Genomic DNA, 18848 nt, shown 5'->3' with positions numbered 1-18848 from the left:
CAATTCTGGAACGTCTGACGTAATGAATCTAAAAAGGTTTAATATGGGCTATGATGGGACCTGAGTTTTTCTAATCAGGTCAAGTATTGTTTTTGTTTTTTTATTCCTGGAAAAACTCCTGGACTTGGGGGGGATGAAACCCCTGTCAAAGTCCAGCAAACGTGTACTTCATATGAATTATATTTTAAATAAGGACTGGGGGGTTTCCTAAACACAGAGAAAGCAACTTGATGGACAATCAAACGCACAGGGCTGAGCTTGCTTCCTTGCTTCCTATAGTTCTGCCCAATGCAACTGCAGGCCTTGTAAAAAAAATGTACTCAGTCTGTCAGCTATCGTGTCTATTGATTCATTCAAGTTAATCATTTTGGATTGAAAAAGTCTTTGTGGCCCAAGAATATAAACTCTATTTGATCCCATTCACATTTTCTCACAAACAAAATGGAGTATACTGCATTTTAATAAACTAAACCAAAAGATTGAAATGTGCTGCGGCAAATGTCGCCACACGTTTTCCGGTGACCCTGTCATAGGTCATGCTGCGTGACTGCATTTGGAGTTTTAGACCTTTATAATAGCCTAGGTTGTTCTGTTTTAATCGAGGGAAAGAAACACCAAAATGTAAATGGTAATTCCATTGTATTTGTCGATTTTAACGAAAAGAACAATAAAGAAATCACATTCACAGTAATTTAATTTAGAAGCATCTTATTTTTATACCAGTTTTTCCCGAGGTTAGTCTAAGTAGTCTACCTAGTAGGCTATAGGTGTATCCAAAATACGCACTGTCAATAGGGCTAAATGGGCCTAGTCAGCTCAAAAAAGTGTACAACGAGCAAATGTAAACCAATAACGGTATTATAAAATAATATAACAAGCATATAACAAGCGTCAGTCGTATAAACAGCCTATACTGGTGTCAGTCATTAATGAACTCGTTGTGGCCTCTCTCGGGCATGTGCGCCTTTATGCATAGCAGCAGTTATTCCTTTAAGCAGAAGACTCTTACAGTAACATGTCATGACAGTCAACACAAATCTTCGACAAATCTTTATTCTGGAATGAGCACTTTCCGCAGACAAATCGCTTACAGGTCCCGCAGAAGTCGCAGTCTTTGTTCCGCATGCATCCGTGCACCTGGCACTGTCTCTTCTTCTCGGAGAGCGGTGGTGCGTCATTTGGGACATCGTACGCTGCTGCCTTGCCCCTGGCGCTCATGTGGTTCTCACAAAGCTCCAATTCTAACTACATGATGAAATCTCTCCTCGGGGTTGTCTTACCTGTGCACAGGGTGAACAAAACGTGCGAGTTGATAGCAGGGGGATTATGCAACTTCGGGCACTTAGGCCGTGCAAACTTTCAGAAATGTAAACTTATTCAAACACCATTTTACCAGTATTGTACTTGTCTTTGATTTGTCTAGAAACTATATCTGATAATGGCTACGATCGTACTATTCAGGAATTTATAGACAAATGTCATTTCCATCAGGTCATTAAACATCCATTTTAGTTGAAAATGAAATATCATACAATTGATTTATAACGGATTTCTTATACATTTGTACATGAACTTGTATTGAATATTATTTAAAGTGATTTTTAAGGTTGTCCTAATGTTAATAATTCAACATGACGTCTGAATGTATAAACTTGCCTTGGTGACAGTTGAAAACATTTATTTATCATGAAAAGTAAGATATTTCCACCCCCCACCCAAATTATACATACTATACTCATTTACCTCAAAATATGGGTTGTGATGGAAATGACAAAGTGTGGTGGACATGACAAGGTGTGGTGGACATGACAAGGTGTGGTGGACATGACAAAGTGTGGTGGAAATGACAAGGTGTGGTGGAAATGACAAGGTGTGGTGGACATGACAAGGTGTGGTGGACATGACAAGGTGTGGTGGACATGACAAGGTGTGGTGGACATGACAAGGTGTGGTGGACATGACAAGGTGTGATGGAAATGACAAAGTGTGGTGGACATGACAAGGTGTGGTGGACATGACAAGGTGTGGTGGACATGACAAGGTGTGGTGGACATGACAAGGTGTGGTGGACATGACAAGGTGTGGTGGACATGACAAGGTGTGGTGGACATGACAAGGTGTGGTGGACATGACAAGGTGTGGTGGACATGACAAAGTGTGGTGGAAATGACAAGGTGTGATGGAAATGACAAAGTGTGGTAGAAATGACAAGGTGTGGTGGACATGACAAGGTGTGGTGGAAATGACATCTATGTAAAGAAAACGTATGAAAACAATATTTTAATGCAAACATTTTGAACAACAACCATTGTTAAACATTTCATTAATATAAGACAAAGTAAGATTCCAAAACAGTGGAACTTGCACTTGAGATGCTGCAAATAGAAATTCTAGCACATATATAGAGGGAAGAGTTAATTGAGAGCTACACATGTTTTATTTAATGTATGATTTTATGCCCTGCTTTGTATGTACTGTATAGTGAGTTTCCAAGGGAATCTAATTCTTAGAAAGAGAGCTAAGTTCCTCCCAGATCAAGGCATCCAGCTCCATGTGCTTTTTGGTCACTGGATGGGGCTCAGGGACTAGTCCAAGCACATGCTGTGTTCTGTACCATATGATGTCGTCTCTCATTGGCCAAAATAAAACGGTTGGGGACCAACGCGACTCATGGTTTTCACAAGAGCACTAATCTGCGTGAACATCTTGCACGATACCAGGGTAAACGTCCTGATCATACTCCACCACACACCACTTTCCAATTAATGCTTCACTTAGATCGTCAATGGGCTGGACGGTGCTTTGAGATGAGTTGAATTTTCCATCTTGGTCCACCTTTTCTTTTACTGTCAAATGTACAGTGAACTTCTCCATGTTTTCCTCTTTGTTTTTCTTCTTCTCTCTCTTCAGCTTTGTTTTTCCACTCAAACCACCATGTCTGCTCAACAGCATCAAAGTCAGATGTTTTAAGCTCTTTGGCTTGACAAAGGGAGCACTCTGGGTACATGCACTCCTTCTTCAGGTTCTCACAGCACAAAGACTCAATAAGGTTCTCACAGCACAAAGACTCAATAAGGTTCTCACAGCACAAAAACTCAATAAGGTTCTCACAGCACAAAGACTCAATAAGGTTCTCAATGTTGCTGCAGCGGATCACTTTGTGATGCTGTAGTTTGTCAGCCATGAACTGGATGTTGGTGTGGGTTTTGCAGAGACATGTGTCCCTATCCTGGACTGCTGGCTCGACAACCCAAAAAGGACATATTTTGCAGAATTCACAGTAGGAAATTTGAATTTCTGAATATTCCCTCTTAAACTTCTGATAAAGGTTCTGAATTGTGCCATTCAAGAAGCACTTTTGTTTTTTCTTCTTGTTCCTCGTTAATGTGTCCTTTTTCCCTGTTGTCATCACGTTCATAGAATCTAGAGATTCTCTTCTGTGGCTGTGCTAATTCTGTTCCACTGCTTTTTCTTGGAGTATTGAAGACTTGATGGCCTGTTTTCATTTGCCCTCATTGCTTTTGCTGAAAATCAAAATTCTGTTTGAGGCTTTGACCAGGCCATACTTTCTCAGGATGTTGCCTCTGAGCATTTTTGAAGCCACTTGTTTGTCCTTGGCACTGCACATTTTTTTATACTTCTGTTTTAACTCTGCAATGATGGCATTTTGAAACAATAAAATCCTTCAAGTTCTTCGGAGTTCCCGCCATTAGCTGTTTTTCCCGCCATTTTGTTCATCAGTCGATCATACCTTTTTTTGGTATTTCGCAGCTTTCCATAAAGCATTATCAAGTTTGACATTTGTCATATTAGATCTCTGTATGCTTTTGAGCGAGCCCTTCCAACCTTTTTCCGTCCAGCAAGTATTCGACTTCTCATTCCTGTTGCAGACGATGAGGAAGGGGTATCAGGGTGTGCATCAGGGGCAGGTAAGTTAGGGGCAGGTATGTTAGCCTCATGTTCTGGCTGCAGGTCATCTGGTGACTGAGGTGGTGTGTTGCCTGATTAGGTAGGTCTCCATTGCAACCTTTCACTTTAAAGTCTGTCTTCTATTCCGTTGGTTCCATTTCCATTGCCTTCTCTTGTTTCTTTGTTCTCGCGTTGTAAGCTCAGAGATAGATATCACTTCTCCCTTCTCTTTTTTCTTCCAGTATCTCTCCCTGTCTTTTTGCAGATGTTACTGGTATCGTATAGGATCATTTTTTATTTAGTTTCTATGTCTCTGACCTCTGTGCTGTTTTATGTGGCATCTTCAAAAAATAAAGACAAATACTACTTAGTTTTCACCTTGGAGCATTTTCTAGATTCAATTAATTTAAAACATGATTAAATAAGCCTAAAGTAAACATTTTAAAAAGTAAAGGAAAAACGAATACGATAATGGGTTGTGTCATTTCCACCACACTTAAGTTTGTGATGGAAATGACTGTGATGGAAATGACACTTCTACAGTTTCTGGAGAAAATTGACAGACTGCTTAGCATGCTTTGGTTAGTATTACAGCTAGCATATTGTTTACACTCAATACATAAAATATATAAAAAAAATATAAAGTTCTACCACAAATTAAAGAAATTATAGCCTGTTTGGAAATGACTGACAATTAAAATATTCTCTACACAACCAATATGTACCTAGATTTTTCTTCAACTTCTGGACATCACATCTGGAACAACTGTCTGCTGCAGCCATGTGCTTCAGTGTCACAATATGTTTCCATGGTAACAAAATTAATATTCTCTTGAAAAAGTGTTATTAATGAGGAATTTGTCCGCAATGGTGGAAATGACACCACTCCCAAAGGACAGGTATATTATGTGTAAAAAACACATAATTCCCCTCTCTCCACTGGGATTCTCTGCCTCTAACCCTGTTACAGGGGCTGAGTCACTGGCTTGCTGGTGCTCTTTCATGCCGTCCCTAGGAGGGGTGCGTCACTTGAGTGGGTTGAGTTACTGACGTGATCTTCCTGTCTGGGTTGGCGCCCCCCCTTGGTTTGTGCTGTGGTGGAGACCTTTGTGGGCTATACTCGGCCTTGTCTCAGGATTGTAAGTTGGTGGTTGAGGATTTCCCTCTAGTGGTGCGGGGGCTGTGCTTTGGCAAAGTGGGTGGGGTTATATCCTTCCTATTTGGCCCTGTCCGGGGGTTTCTTCGGATGGGGCCACAGTGTCTCCTGACCGCTCCTGTCTCAGCCTCCAGTATTTATGCTGCAGTAGTTTGTGTCGGGGGGCTAGGGTCAGTTGGTTACCTGGAGTACTTCTCCTGTCTTATCCAGTGTCCTGTGTGAATTTAAGTATGCTCTCTCTAATTCTCTCGTTCTCTCTTTCTCTCTGAGAACCTGAGCCCTAGGACCATACGTCAGGACTACCGGGCATGATGACACCTTGCTGTCCCCAGTCCGCCTGGCCTTGCTGCTATTCCAGTTTCAACTGTTCTGCCTGCGGTTACGGAACCCCTACCTGTCCCAGACCTGCTGTTTTCAACTCTTAATGATCGGCTATGAAAAGCCAACTGAGATTTATTCCTGATTATTATTTGACCATGCTTGTCATTTATGAACATTTTGAAAATCTTGGCTCTCTCTAATTTTCTCCTTCTCTCTTTCTTTCTCTCGGAGGACCTGAGCCCTAGGACCATACGTCGGGACTACCGGCCGTGGTGACTCCTTGCTGTCCCCAGTCCGCCTGGCCTTGCTGCTATTCCAGTTTCAACTGTTCTGCCTGCGGTTATGGAACCCCTACCTGTCCCAGACCTGCTGTTTTCAACTCTTAATGATCGGCTATGAAAAGCCAACTGAGATTTATTCCTGATTATTATTTGACCATGCTTGTCATTTATGGAAATTTTGAAAATCTTGGCTCTCTCTAATTTTCTCCTTCTCTCTTTCTTTCTCTCGGAGGACCTGGGCCCTAGGACCATGCGTCGGGACTGCCGCCCGTGGTGACTCCTTGCTGTCCCCAGTCCGCCTGGCCTTGCTGCTATTCCAGTTTCAGCTGTTCTGCCTGCGGTTATGGAACCGCCACCTGTCCCAGACCTGTTGTTTTTCAACTCTTGATGATCGGCTATGAAAAGCCAACTGAAAATTATTCATGATTATTATTTGACCATGCTTGTCACTTATGAACATTTTTGAACATCTTGGCATAGTTCTGTTATAATCTCCACCCGGCACAGCCAGAAGAGGACTGGCCACCCCTCATAGCCTGGTTCCTCTCTAGGTTTCTTCCTAGGTTTTGGCCTTTCTAGGGAGTTTTTCCTAGCCACCGTGCTTCTACACCTGCATTACTAGCTGTTTGGGGTTTTAGGCTGGGTGTCTGTACAGCACTTCGAGATATTAGCTGATGTACGAAGGGCTATATAAAATAAAATTGATTGATTGATTGATTGATATAAAGGGCATACTCACAATAAATATTGATATAGATTTAATTTAATTGACTATTTCTGTCGTACATAACATTATATAATGTGTAATTATTCATTGTTTTCTCATAGAAAAACATAGAAGCTTAAAAGTCTGGGTCAGGGACAAGGGCAAAATAGTGAAATTGAGGTATAAAATGCATCTGGAAAGTAGCTAAAATACTTGATAGAGAGGTGTTTAAAAAAGTATGGGGTGATTCCAGTGTGAACTTAACATACACATTTGTATTTGTTTTATAAAATCCCCAAAACTGACCCGAGGACATAGAAGTGTCCGTAGTTGCATAATCACCCAGCAGCCAGTTCAAGCAGGTTGTAGAATACGGCAACAGGCCAGCGTTGGGAATCTGCTTTCACCGTGAACTGTCTGGCCATCTTATCCACACCAACCTGGAATAGAATACAGTACAATACCTTAGAATTATTTTGCTACAACAGAGGAGCACCGTGCATGGCAGCTGTATTAACGTTATAACATACCTTTGTGTTGTTATAGTGCGTCAGGGTCTCTGGTTTTCTATTTGTGTCACCGCCAATAGCAACTGTCGGAAGCTTATTACTCAGGATACAGACGTTCTCTCTTGGCTTACGTCTGTAAACCGTGTTGCTTTGTCGTGCCGTTGTGGAGAACAGCTCTGCCTGTGCCTGGTTGCTCACAGAGAGAGGCAGCCCCCGGCTCACTTTCATAACCCCGACTAAGCTTGTGTTCTTGTCAATCAACTTATTTGCCAATGGCAGTGATGTGAAGATCTCGTCTGTGTTTACATTCCTACCCTCGCCAAGGTAAGGTTCTACAAGCCTCATCACCACATTTTCAGGAAGCTGGGATTCACCTTTCCCCAGATACGGAAAGACATTCAGCACGTACTTGCTGTCGATGTCAGCTGCCAACAAAAGCTTCATGCCCCACTTGTCTTGCTTGTAGGGGATGTACTGCGCAAAGGTGCACTTAGCTTTTGAGGGGAACCATTGCACCTCAACGGTAATGTTCACTCCTGGCTTGTAAGCGGAAACACAGTTCTGTACAAACGCGTCCCAAACTTCTGATACCAGGGCGAATTTGTCCGTTTCCAAGTGCATGCGTCTGGTCTCTCTTGCATCAAAACGCAGGTATCGCATGATCTCTCTGAAGCGGTTCCGTGGGCATAGTTTCTCGGGGGAAAAAAAAAAAATCACCCCACATTTTTCGTTCCAGAAGCTCTCCAAAGGCGTGTTCATTCCTACGTACAGTCCTCGGACATACAGGAGCGCAATGAACGCTTCCAGCTCATCCACATACATGTCCCACGTCCGACCTCAGCTACAGTACAGTCCTTGATGTGCTGCAACATCTGCATGTCACATAAACAATGGAAGCTGTCGAATGCTCTGTCGATTCTGCCTTTGGCGTAAGGTGTAGGGCCCGATTCCAATGGGGTGCCATTCTGTGCTCATAACCGACCTGCAGCGTTGTCCACTGGCTGTTTTATCCAAACCGTGCCGTCCTTCTCCTCTCCCTCCATCTGAGTTGTTGACACCTGCACGGTGGGCATCGTTCGTACTCTCTTGCGCCGACGCTGAGGCAGATCAGGCTCATAATCAGAATCGCAACCAGCATCGGAATCTATTGAAGAATTCCCCAATTCATCATCATAGTCGATCTCAGCATCAAGTTTCTCCCCCCGCATCTGACTCTATTTCATCCAAATCTCGTAGCATTGTCAGCGCTTCTATCACCACAATTCGCGGTCTTGCCATTATAGCCTATGAATTACGCACACTTCCGCTTCCAGGTCACCTCTTTCTCTTCTCCAGCAGGAATCTCTTCTCATAAGGATCTCACCATTTTATTTTACAACACTTCTATGGCCATATTATGTTTAGGCTATATGTGGTCTGAGATTACATTTCACCTAATTGATGGTGGACAAAAATGATCTAACCTCTCAAATGTGTACTGGGTGTGAACAGGGTCACCTTCATTTGCAAAACGTTCTTGAACATTGCAAATAGAAATGAACGTCATTCATTATGAACAAATCGAAGAGGCATGTTTGTTCTACATAGCATATTTCTATCTGGACGTTCCAAAACTCTGTATCCTGCTGAACGCGCCCCTGTTCTTGATTTTTAGCACTTTTGCGGGTACCTCGTTTTGACTGGAAACCGCAACGGAGTTTGACGCTGCCTCCTCGACCTATTTTAAAACACGTACATTTACTGAGACGCAGTGATGGACTAGAATCAAGTGAGAAAATCCAACAAGTAACTATGGAATTGCATCATGTGTTTGCTATTAAATGAGAGTTGATAAAGTTGCAATGGGATGACTGCATGCCGTATTTTAGCTAGTTATTTCCTGGTCGTGGGCTAGCCCAGCACCAAGAAAATAGGTAAAGAAAGAAAGTAAAGAAACGCGGAAGCGAGTTCAGTGTTTAGACGATGTAGTCAGATGTATTTTTGCATTTATAAATCATTTGGGATGACCCCCCCGCCCCCTTGCATAATCCATTTGTTATTTTTGAAGGCCAGGGATTACACTGCATTCGTGCACCGTTAGAGCTCACCCTTTTTTGTTTGCAGTGTGTTTGGGCTGATCCTAAGCGAATTTATTGAAAAAAATAGGGCCTAAATGGATAGGTCCTCCGTGTTTTTGTCAGTTTGTCTTCTTTAGGTAGCCTATTTAACTGCATTAATTTATTAGCAAATCATTTATAATCTGTGAGCAGACTTTGAATTGAGGCAGTATTGCCAGTGCATTACTGTAGCCCCATACACGCAGCACTTTTGCTAATAAGGTTAGGAAGACAATATCCAGAATCTGTGTTACAGGTCTGTGGTTGGCAGTGGGATCTTATTTTCTTCATCACATGAGGGACGCGATAGCCTGCCTTACTGCCCTCTTCACAGATACCTCCGCCTTGGAGGGAAACTAACCTTGGTTATAGGAAATCCGCCTCTCCTGATTTGAGGAAAATGTTTCACCTTGGGAGAAAAGAACATCAGACTGAACCAAGGTAAGACAACTACATTCATGACAGGACAAGATCAACATGAGTCTGTGGGAAATGTATGTGCAATTTAGAATACACTGTAGGCCTATTTTATGTTCATATTAACATTAGTTTATTCCATCTGTAAAGTTCTAAGAATTGATGGTATGAAGATAGTGGAGAACGAAACGTCAGACTTGAATTCAATACAGGATATTCATTACCGACCGGGAAGGAGTTTACTCTTCCACAACAGTATTTAAAGTGATGAAGAGGAGGGGCGCCTCTGCCTCCCGACTTCCTGTGGAATCCATGTACAATTGTAAATCACATTGGACCAACCAAAATTCATGTTAAAGAGATGTTATTTTAGCACCAAGAGGTTCCTAGCACTGACTTTTATTGAGATAACAAGCTGGACCATACCATATAGGAATGGTCTCAAAGGCTCCTACGGTCTTGTCGTTCATCTGCAAGGGAGACAATTTGGCTCAAGAGGGTCAACGGGTGGGCTCTCACAAGAATAGACCATATATATAGTTAACAGACAATATGGTTGAAACTGTTCACAGGTATGCCTGCTCTGTATAGAAATGACATGCTTTGTTTGGCCAATTCAACAGGGATGTCTCTGCCTCCAATCTGGCAAAACTCAGCAATAAGCTCAAAGCCATCCTGAAGAAAAAGTATCAGAGTCCGCCAGGGGGGAAAACTGAGCATCCGTTTTATATACATTGTGATCTCCATTATCCATCTGATGAAAGTGGAGAGGGGAACCAACATGAGTACATTCAAATTGAGCCAACCTACAGGAAGAGACACCAAGGGACCATAGGCTTATTCTTTGATTCTGAACTAGGCTACAAACGAGTCAGAATAGCACTGACCAAGGGTGTCTCTGGTATTGGCAAAACTAGCCAGGCGCGGATGGTTATTCTTAACTGGGCAGAGGGAAAAGGAAACCAGGACTGTCCTCTCTTATTTCCTCTTCCTTTCCGGGAGCTGAATTTGCTGAAGGAGAGACTGAGTCTGATTGAACTTCTTCACAAGTTTTTCCCAGAATTGAAAGAACCTGGAATTTCCAACTTGGAGAACATCAGAATTTGGCTCATCTTTGACGGGCTGGATGAATTCCGACATCTTCTTGACTTCAAGAACAGCCCGATAGTGACCAATGTCACAGAGGCCTCCTCCGTGCCGACACTGCTTACAAACCTAATTAACGGTAATCTTCTTCCCTCCACTGCTTACATATGGATTACCTCCAGACCTGAAGCAGTCAGTCGCATCCCTTTTCAGTACATCAATGAAGAGTCAGAAATCGAAGGCTTCACAGATTACCAGAAAGAGGAGTTCCTCAGGAAAGCAATCAATGACACGGACCGGGCCAATGCAATTATTGCCTACTTGAAGTACTCAAAAAGCCTCTACGTCTTGTGCCAGATACCTATTATCTGTTCGATTTGTGCGTCATTCCTCAGGAGACAGACATTTCTATTCTATAAAGAATGTGACCGCAGAGCTCTGACTCCAGTGTATACTGACCTACTCGCCCGGTTGCAAACACAGAATCAGAATACACAGGAGATGGCTAATAAATTGGGGGAACTAGCCTTTAAGCAGTTGGTGAAAGGCAACACGGTTTTCTACGAGGAAGACCTAAGAGAGTGCAACATTGATGTCCAAGTGGCAGCTGTGTACGCAAAAGTGAACATACCCATCTTCAGGGAGGATATTGGGCTGCAGCAAAAGAAGATCTACTACTTTGGGCATACCACCATCCAGGAGTTCTTTGCCGCAATGTGGTTTCTTCAATCCTGCAACAGCCTGAGGAATGCAGTGGACATGGCTTTGCAGAGCAAAAACGGAAAGCTGGACCTCTTCCTCCGGTTCCTCCTCGGCTTCTCGCAGAACTTCATCCAGTCAGTCGCAGAGTCCGGCTACAACTCGTCAGAGACACTGACGGAAACGGTAGAGTATATCAAGAAGAAGGTCATGGAGAATCTCGCTTCACCGAGGACACTCAACTTGCTGAACTGCCTGACGGAACTGGGTGACAGCTCTTTAGAAACTGATGGCGTGAGCTTTCTCAATACGGGAATCACCCCAGATGCCAAATACCCACGTGCACATTGGTCCGACCTGGCCACTCTGTTAGTGGCATCGGAGACTGGGCCGATAGACATGCTTGGGTTGGAAGTAAAGAAGAGAGGAGACCAGGAACTTCTGAGGATGCTGCCAGTGATCAAAGCTTCCCAGACAGCCACGTAAGTACTTGGTCATTTAACAATACCAGCTATTACAGTGATCTCCAAACGTATTGGGAAAGGGACACATTTGTTGTAGTTTTGGCTCTGTACCCCAGCGCTTTGGATGTGATATAATAACATTTTCATCCATATCAGGTGAACCGTTTAGAAATCACTTTTTGTACATGGGCTATTCCCCCCATTTTATACGACCAAAACTATTGTGTTTAGAAACATATTCTATTCTTATTTACAATTAAAGTGACTCCAAAATGACACAATATATTATTTACCATTAATTTCTATTGGGACACAAAATAATCTGAAACAACCTAAACAAACAGCAAATGCATCCAACCAATTTGTAGAGTCACAAACTTTATGTAGTTATGTGCGATGAATATGGGACCAAATACTTAACTTTTTACTACTTTAATACGCAAGTGAATTTGGCACAATACTTTTGGTCCCCTTAAAATGGGGGGACTATGTACAAAAAGTGCTGTAATTTCTAAACGGTTCACCCGATATGGATGAAAATACCTCAAAAGCTGACAGTCTGCACTTGAACCTCATAGTCATTGTATCATTCTAAATCCGTAGTGTTGAAGTACAAACAAACCAAAAAGGTGTCACTAACTCAATACGTTTGGCGCTCACTGTATATATCGATATGAAATGTCTGTAACGCACAAGATAATTGTCGTCACAGGTAATTCAGGTTTGTTGGACCTGTCTTGTGATCATTGCACAGTTATGTTGGTTTAATGTCTGCTAATATGGCTATGTTCTTTTTGATTCCCTAACCCCCCTTCCCACCAGGCTGTCATATCACAATCTGACTGAGATATTCTGTGAAGATCTGGCCTCGGCGCTCACCTCAAAGTTGTGCAATCTGAAAGCTCTGGACCTGAGTTTCAACACGCTGAAAGACTCAGGAGTGCAGCTGCTGGCGGCCGGCCTGGCCAAGCCACATTGCCGACTGGAGAGACTGAAACTGTCCGGCTGCAGGGTGAAACAGGATGGCTTCGCCGCTCTGGCCAAAGCTCTCAAATCCAACCCCTTGCACCTGCGAGAGCTGGATCTGAGCGGCAATGAACCGGGAGAAGCCGGCGTGTTTCATCTCGTTGACGGACTGAAGGTTGTTTATTGCAAACTGCAGATCCTGAAGTGAGTTTTGATCAATGGGTAGAAAATCAATGGCTAGGAAACCCGTTCTGACCATGTGTACCCCCACTTGTAACGTCATTGTATTCAAATCAAATCATTTTATTTGTCACATGTGCTGAATACAGCAGTTGTAGACCTTACAGTGAAATGCTTACTTACAAGCCCTTAACCAACAATGCAGTTAAACAAAATAAGAATAAGAAATAAAAGTAACTAAATAATTTAAGAGCAACAGTAAAATGACAATAGCGAGGCTATATACAGGGGTACCGGTGCAGAGTCAATGTGCGGCGGCACCAGTTAGTCGAGGTAATTGTGGTAATATGTACATGTAGGTAGAGTTATTAAAGTGACTATGCATAGATAATAACAGAGTAGCAGCAGTGTAAAGGGGGGGGGGCTATACAAATAGTCTGGGTAGCCATTTGATTAGATGTTAAGGAGTCTTATGGCTTGGGGGTAGAAGCTGTTTAGAAGCCTCCTGTACCTAGACTTGGCACTCCGGTACCACTAGCAGAGAGAACAGTCTGACTAGGGTGGCTGGAGTCTTTGAGAATTTTTTTGACTTGCTCTGACACCGTCTGGTATAGAAGTCCTGGATGGCAGGAAGCTTGGCCCCAGTGATGTACTGGGCCGTACGCACTACCCTCTGTAGTGCCTTGCGGTTGGAGGCCGAGCAGTGGCCATACCAGGCAGTGATGCACCCAGTCAGAATGCTCTCGATGGTGCAGCTGTAGAACCTTTTGAGGATCTGAGGACACATGACACATTTTTTCAGTCTCCTGATGGGGAATAGGTTTTGTCGTGCCCTCTTCATGACTGTCTTGGTGTGCTTGGACCATGTTAGTTTGTTGGTGATGTGGACACCAAGGAACTTGAAGCTCTCAACCTGCTCCACTGCTCCCCGTCAAAGAGAATGCGGGCGTGCTCGGGTCCTCCTTTTTCTGTAGTCCACAATCATCTCCTTTGTCTTGATCATGTTGAGGGAGAGTTGTCCTGACACCACACAGCCAGGTCTCTGACCTCCTCCCTATAGGCTGTCTCGTCGTTGTCGATGATCAGGCCTACCACTCTTGTGTCATCGGGCAGACTTAATGATGGTGTTGGAGTCGTGCCTGGCCGTGCAGTCATGAGTGAACAGGGAGTACAGGAGGTGACTGAGTACGCACCCTTGAGGGGCCCCCGTGTTGAGGATCAGCATGGCGGATGTGTTGTTACCTACCATTACCACCTGGGGGTGGCCCGTCAGGAAGTCCAGGATCTAGTTGCAGAGCGAGGTGTTTAGTCCAAGGGTCCTTAGCATAGTAATGAGCTTTGAGGGCACTATGGTGTTGTACGCTGAGCAGCAGTCAATGAATGGCATTCTCACATAGGTGTTCCTTTTGTCAAGGTGGGAAAGGGAAGTGTGGAGTGCAATAGAGATTGCATCATCTGTGGATCTGTTGGAAGATATGCAAATTGGAATGGGTCTAGAGTTTCTTGGGATAATGGTATTGATGTGAGCCGTCAGCCTTTCAAAGCGCTATATGTCTACAGACTTGAGTGCTACAGGTCGGTAGTCATTTGGGCAGGTTACCTTAGTGTTCTTGGGCACAGGGACTATGCTGGTCTGCTTGAAACATGTTGGTATTACAGACTCAGACAGGGAGAAGTTGAAAATGTCAGTGAAGACACTTGCCAGTTGGTCAGTGCATGCTGTGAGTACACATCCTGGTAATCTGTCTGGCCCTGCGGTCTTGTGAATGTTGACCTGTTTAAAGGTCTTACTCACATCGGCTGCGGAGAGCGTGATCAGTCATCCAGAACAGCTGATGCTCTCATGCATGTTTCAGTGTTTACTTGCCTCGAAGAGAGCATAGAAGTAATTTAGCTCGTCCGGTAGGCTCGTGTCACTGGGAAACTCACGTCTGTGCTTCCCTTTGTAGTCTGTGTTACGCCTCTTGGAGGAGTGAATGCAACACCTTGCTACACTCAACTCCGCTTTGCCTGTTTGATGGTTCGTTGGAGGAAATAGCAGGATTTCTAATAAGCTTCCGAGTTAGAGTCCCACTCCTTGAAAGCGGCAGCTCTACCCTTAAGCTCAGTGCGGATGTTGCCTGTAATCCATGGCTTCTGGTTGGGGTATGTACAGTACATACGGTCACTGTGGGTATGACGTCATGGATGCACTTTTTGATAAAGCCAGTGACTGATGTGGTGTACTCCTCAATGCCACAGGAAGAATCCCGGAACATATTCCAGTCTGTGATAGCAAAACAGTCCTGTAGCGTAGCATCTGCTTCATCTGACCACTTTTTTTATTGAGCGAGTCACTGGCGCTTCCTGCTTTAATTTTAGCTTGTAAGCAGGAATCAGGAGGATAGAATTATGGTCAGATTTGCCAAATGGAGGGTGAGGGAGAGCTTTGTATGCGTCTCTGTGTGTGGAGTAAAGCGGGTCTAGAGTTGTCCCCCCCCCCCCCCTGGTTGCACATTTAACATGCTGGTAGAGATTTGGTCAAATGGATTTAAGTTTCCCTGCATTAACATCCCCGGCCACTAGAAGAGCCGCCTCTGGATGAGCGTTTTCCTGTTTACTTATGGCCGTATACAGCTCATTGAGTGCGGTCTTAGTGCCAGTATCGGTCTGTGGTGGTAGGTAGACAGCTACGAAAAATACAGATGACAACTCTCTAGGTAGATAGTGTGGTCCACAGCTAAAAAACAAACAAAATAACACAGTTGGTTAGGAGCACTGAAACGTCAGCCATCCTCTTCGGTGTCGTTCTACCACATAATTCAGTTCCCCTATGGGTTTATCCTGTGGTTTAATGCAAATGAAGTTCTCCTCATAAGGAAATACAGTTTATCTTCTAAACTATTTGACATAAATATATTCTTTAAGGGTATAATGTATTTTCATTGAGATAGGAGAGTGAAGAGGAGACAGGAGAGTTAGGAGAGTTTGCGAGTCAGAATGGCATGGGTCAGATTTTGAACTCATGCTGACTCTGGTAGCCTAGGCTGTACATATGTGCTGGGGTTTGCAACACTAACCTCTGGACCACATAGGCCGCATCTTCTAAAGTATTATAATCTTCGTTAGGCTCTCAAACTGCAAGCTGGGCCTGGAGCTGAGTCACGCTCTGGCGGTGTTGCTGATAGACAACCCCAGACACCTGCGAGAGCTGGACGTCAGCATGAACGATCTGGGAGACGCGGGGGTGGAGCTGCTTATGGACATACTGAAGTCAACCCAGATATACAAACTGGAGTGAGTACTGTCTGGAGTATTGTAGTACACTCACACATTCCACCTCCCTGATTCTAAAGTGGAATGTTCACTGTAGTAAATGTACCATACATTTTCCCTCCACCACCAGGTTGTACTGTTGTCAGCTCACTGAGAAGTGCTGTGAGAACATGTTTGGATTTCTGGTGAACATCCCCAGTCTGAGGGAGCTCAACCTGAGCAACAACAACCTGAAGGACGAGGGGGTCAAGATACTCTGTAAAGCCTTCGGACTGCCCGTCTGTCAACTGGAGAAACTCATGTAAGCTAGCTTACCCCACCAAGAATGTACGGGCCACTCTCCCCTAGCCCCTACTCCATGTAAGCTGACAGACTTTGGTTCAAATACTATTTGAAATTAGTTCAAATACTTGTCAGACTTGGGTTGATTGAGCTTGCCTGGCACAATGGAACCAATAGAATAGTCGCAAAAGTGCAAACCCTGTCCTCCCATCTATCTCTCCAGGCAGTCTAAAGCGAACACTTAAAGTCTCTGAAAGCCAGTATTTTGAACCTTGGTTTGGAGCTGAATATAGAAGAGTTTCTTTGTCTTTACTCTTGTCTCTCCAGTGTGGCGAGCTGTGGCATCACCCTAGTCAGAGGGTTTCATTTCAACTCTGTCCTCAAAGAGCTGGACATCAGCAGGAACCATCTGGGCGACTCGGATGACTGGGCCGATGTCTTGTTCTGCTTGTCTTCACTTGAGACCCTCAGGTGAGTTCTGCAAACCTAGCACGTGCGTGTGTGAGGGGGGCAACTTTCTCAATGTAATTACCTCTCCCCACCTAGGCTGAGTGACTGTAAACTGACAGAGAAATGCTGTGGGGAGCTGGTCAAAGCTCTCAGCTCCAACCTCACCAACCTGAAAGAGCTGGATCTCTCTGGAAACGACCTGGGAGACAGCGGTGTGAAGACTCTCTACCTGGGACTGACGTCCAGGTGTTGTACACTGGAGAGACTGTTGTAAGTAACCTCATTAGAGAGTTATAAAGCTCACGGCTTGGTCTATGATATCACATTGCACGCTCTTCAAACAATGAATTATTATAAGCATATTCACAAAATGACTTGGTATAATAACTTATAAATCACTCGTACAATTTATGTAGTCTTGTTGACCAAAACAAATTGAAGAGTTTCTCCCTCTCTGGTGACCTTCTCCACTCTTTCTCTCTCTATCCCCATCTCTATCCCCACATCCCCCCCCCTTCAGTCTGAGATGCTGTGGGATCACAGTGAAGGGCTGCTCCTCCCTAGCCTTAGCCCTGAAGTCCAGCCACTCCAGCATCACAGAACTAGGTCTGATGGGAAATGACACGGGAGAAGAAGGACTGAGAATTCTCTCCGACATCAGGGACAACCAACGCTACAATCTCCAGACTCTAGAGTAAGTACTGATGCCATCAAAGCTTACAATGATGTTAGTAATTTATTTATAAAGACTTTTGTGGCTGTAGATCCCTGTGTGTGTGTGTGTCAACTTTTCATAATTGGATTGTGTGGCCCCTCAGGGGACAATTCTGTTAGAATAGGGATGGAATGAGAAGATTATTTTGTAGGATGATGTGTCTATGGTGGTAACACTATTCTTTGTTCTAGAATCAACGATTGAGAGAGGTCTTGACTCGCTTGATGGGGTTCTTCTTGGCGTCTCGGCTTGATCTTCAAGTTCTGTGCTCTGGTGAAGTGGTTCACTGTAAAGGGAACAGGATGGTATCTCGGGAGCAGACTGGGATTTGCATTCAGACAACTGAATTGATCGTTGTACAGACTTATTAAAGAAGTGCCTAAACTTGAAAAAGTTAATTATATATAGTTTTATAGAGTAGGATGCCCTTCAGGGTGTAACCATAGTGCCTGTGTACTAAACTAAAGGATGTTACTCAGTACCTTTAGCCCCAATCATGCTCAGTAACCTCGAAGTCCATGCAGTATTTCTTTGCACATCAATGTCAAGTCAAGACGTTGCAGTATACGATGTAGCCTTTACAGGCACCCTGGTTCGATTCCAGGCTGTATCACAACCGGCCGTGATTGGCCCAGCGTCGTCCGGGTTTGGCCGGCGTAGGCAGTCATTGTAAATAAGAATTTGTTCTTAACTGACCTGCCTGGTTAAATAAAAAATACTTTTTAAAAAACCCATCTAAATCATCTTCCCTACCTTTGTATTTAGTGAATAGGGTTGACCAACTTTAACTCCAGATAAGTAAAAACATGATTTTTGATTTTTTGCATTAGTGATTTATGCATTTACCACCACATCACTGAATATCAGCCTTGCATGATTCAACAAATGTTATAAGTTACTGTATATACCACTACAAGCACAGGGGACAGTTTTTTGGGGCGTTTTGTCCTTTTTAAACTCATTAAAACGTTCTAAAATTAATGAAAACATGCATTAATAAAATGTTTATTTTATATATTGTACATGTATTGCTGATGAATAAGTATTAAAACGTTCACAAGAAAAATGTAACATTCATTAAAATAAACTGTACTGTTAGAAGTTAGTAGGGCTCTTTCATTTACTCAGAAATACTGAGTTGGGTAAGAGGATTTAGAAATGTGATGTTGTAAACCGTGATTGTCCACAAACTCCTGCACAGTAGGTGGTGGCATGCACCTTTAACGTTTGTTTGCTGACCGCCATTATCATAGAAGAAGATGGAGAAACGAGAGGGGTGGCCTGGAAGCGGAAGTCGTTCATACGATAGCAAGACCGAGAATGGAGGTGCGAGAAGCGCTGATAACGCTGAGATTT

The 18848-nt window shown here is 43.7% G+C and overlaps 2 protein-coding genes across 4 annotated transcripts; one reads left to right on the top strand and one right to left on the bottom strand.

The window, feature by feature from the left end:
* Nucleotides 1-1037: 1037 nt before the first annotated feature.
* Nucleotides 1038-8162, bottom strand: LOC139567756 (piggyBac transposable element-derived protein 4-like). Of its 2 annotated transcripts, none has more exons than XM_071389229.1 (3): nucleotides 6904-8162; nucleotides 6680-6813; nucleotides 1038-1280 (listed from the first exon to the last, which is right to left on the bottom strand). In XM_071389229.1, exons 1-2 carry the CDS (start codon nucleotides 7702-7704, stop codon nucleotides 6712-6714), a joined length of 903 nt encoding a protein of 300 aa, XP_071245330.1. In that variant the 5' UTR covers nucleotides 7705-8162; the 3' UTR covers nucleotides 1038-1280; nucleotides 6680-6711. The 2 variants fall into 2 exon arrangements, with proteins under 2 accessions (XP_071245330.1, XP_071245331.1); XM_071389230.1 differs by lacking the exon at nucleotides 1038-1280 and adding an exon at nucleotides 2266-4250 and having other exon boundaries at nucleotides 6904-8160.
* Nucleotides 8163-8400: 238 nt separating this feature from the next.
* On the top strand, nucleotides 8401-18597 carry LOC139567753 (NACHT, LRR and PYD domains-containing protein 12-like). Of its 2 annotated transcripts, none has more exons than XM_071389226.1 (10): nucleotides 8401-8650; nucleotides 9235-9419; nucleotides 10019-11662; nucleotides 12467-12814; nucleotides 15899-16066; nucleotides 16176-16346; nucleotides 16655-16798; nucleotides 16874-17047; nucleotides 17298-17471; nucleotides 17684-18597. In XM_071389226.1, exons 2-10 carry the CDS (start codon nucleotides 9379-9381, stop codon nucleotides 17694-17696), a joined length of 2877 nt encoding a protein of 958 aa, XP_071245327.1. In that variant the 5' UTR covers nucleotides 8401-8650; nucleotides 9235-9378; the 3' UTR covers nucleotides 17697-18597. The 2 variants fall into 2 exon arrangements, with proteins under 2 accessions (XP_071245327.1, XP_071245326.1); XM_071389225.1 differs by having other exon boundaries at nucleotides 8401-8667.
* Nucleotides 18598-18848: the final 251 nt, after the last annotated feature.

This window comes from Salvelinus alpinus, chromosome 2 (assembly GCF_045679555.1).
Source record: "Salvelinus alpinus chromosome 2, SLU_Salpinus.1, whole genome shotgun sequence".
Lineage (NCBI taxonomy): Eukaryota > Metazoa > Chordata > Actinopteri > Salmoniformes > Salmonidae > Salvelinus > Salvelinus alpinus.
Note: the sequence above shows the minus strand (reverse complement) of the source record. Positions and strands in the feature narration are given on the sequence as shown.

Coding starts and splice junctions, on each gene's coding strand:
- LOC139567756 (XM_071389229.1), bottom strand. CDS start 7,704: ATGTATGTGGATGAGCTGGAAGCGTTCATTGCGCTCCTGTATGTCCGA. Junction 6,814..6,903: donor CGCACTATAACAACACAAAG/GTATGTTATAAC, acceptor ATTCTATTCCAG/GTTGGTGTGGATAAGATGGC.
- LOC139567753 (XM_071389226.1), top strand. CDS start 9,379: ATGTTTCACCTTGGGAGAAAAGAACATCAGACTGAACCAAG. Junction 11,663..12,466: donor AAAGCTTCCCAGACAGCCAC/GTAAGTACTTGG, acceptor CCTTCCCACCAG/GCTGTCATATCACAATCTGA. Junction 16,067..16,175: donor ACCCAGATATACAAACTGGA/GTGAGTACTGTC, acceptor CTCCACCACCAG/GTTGTACTGTTGTCAGCTCA.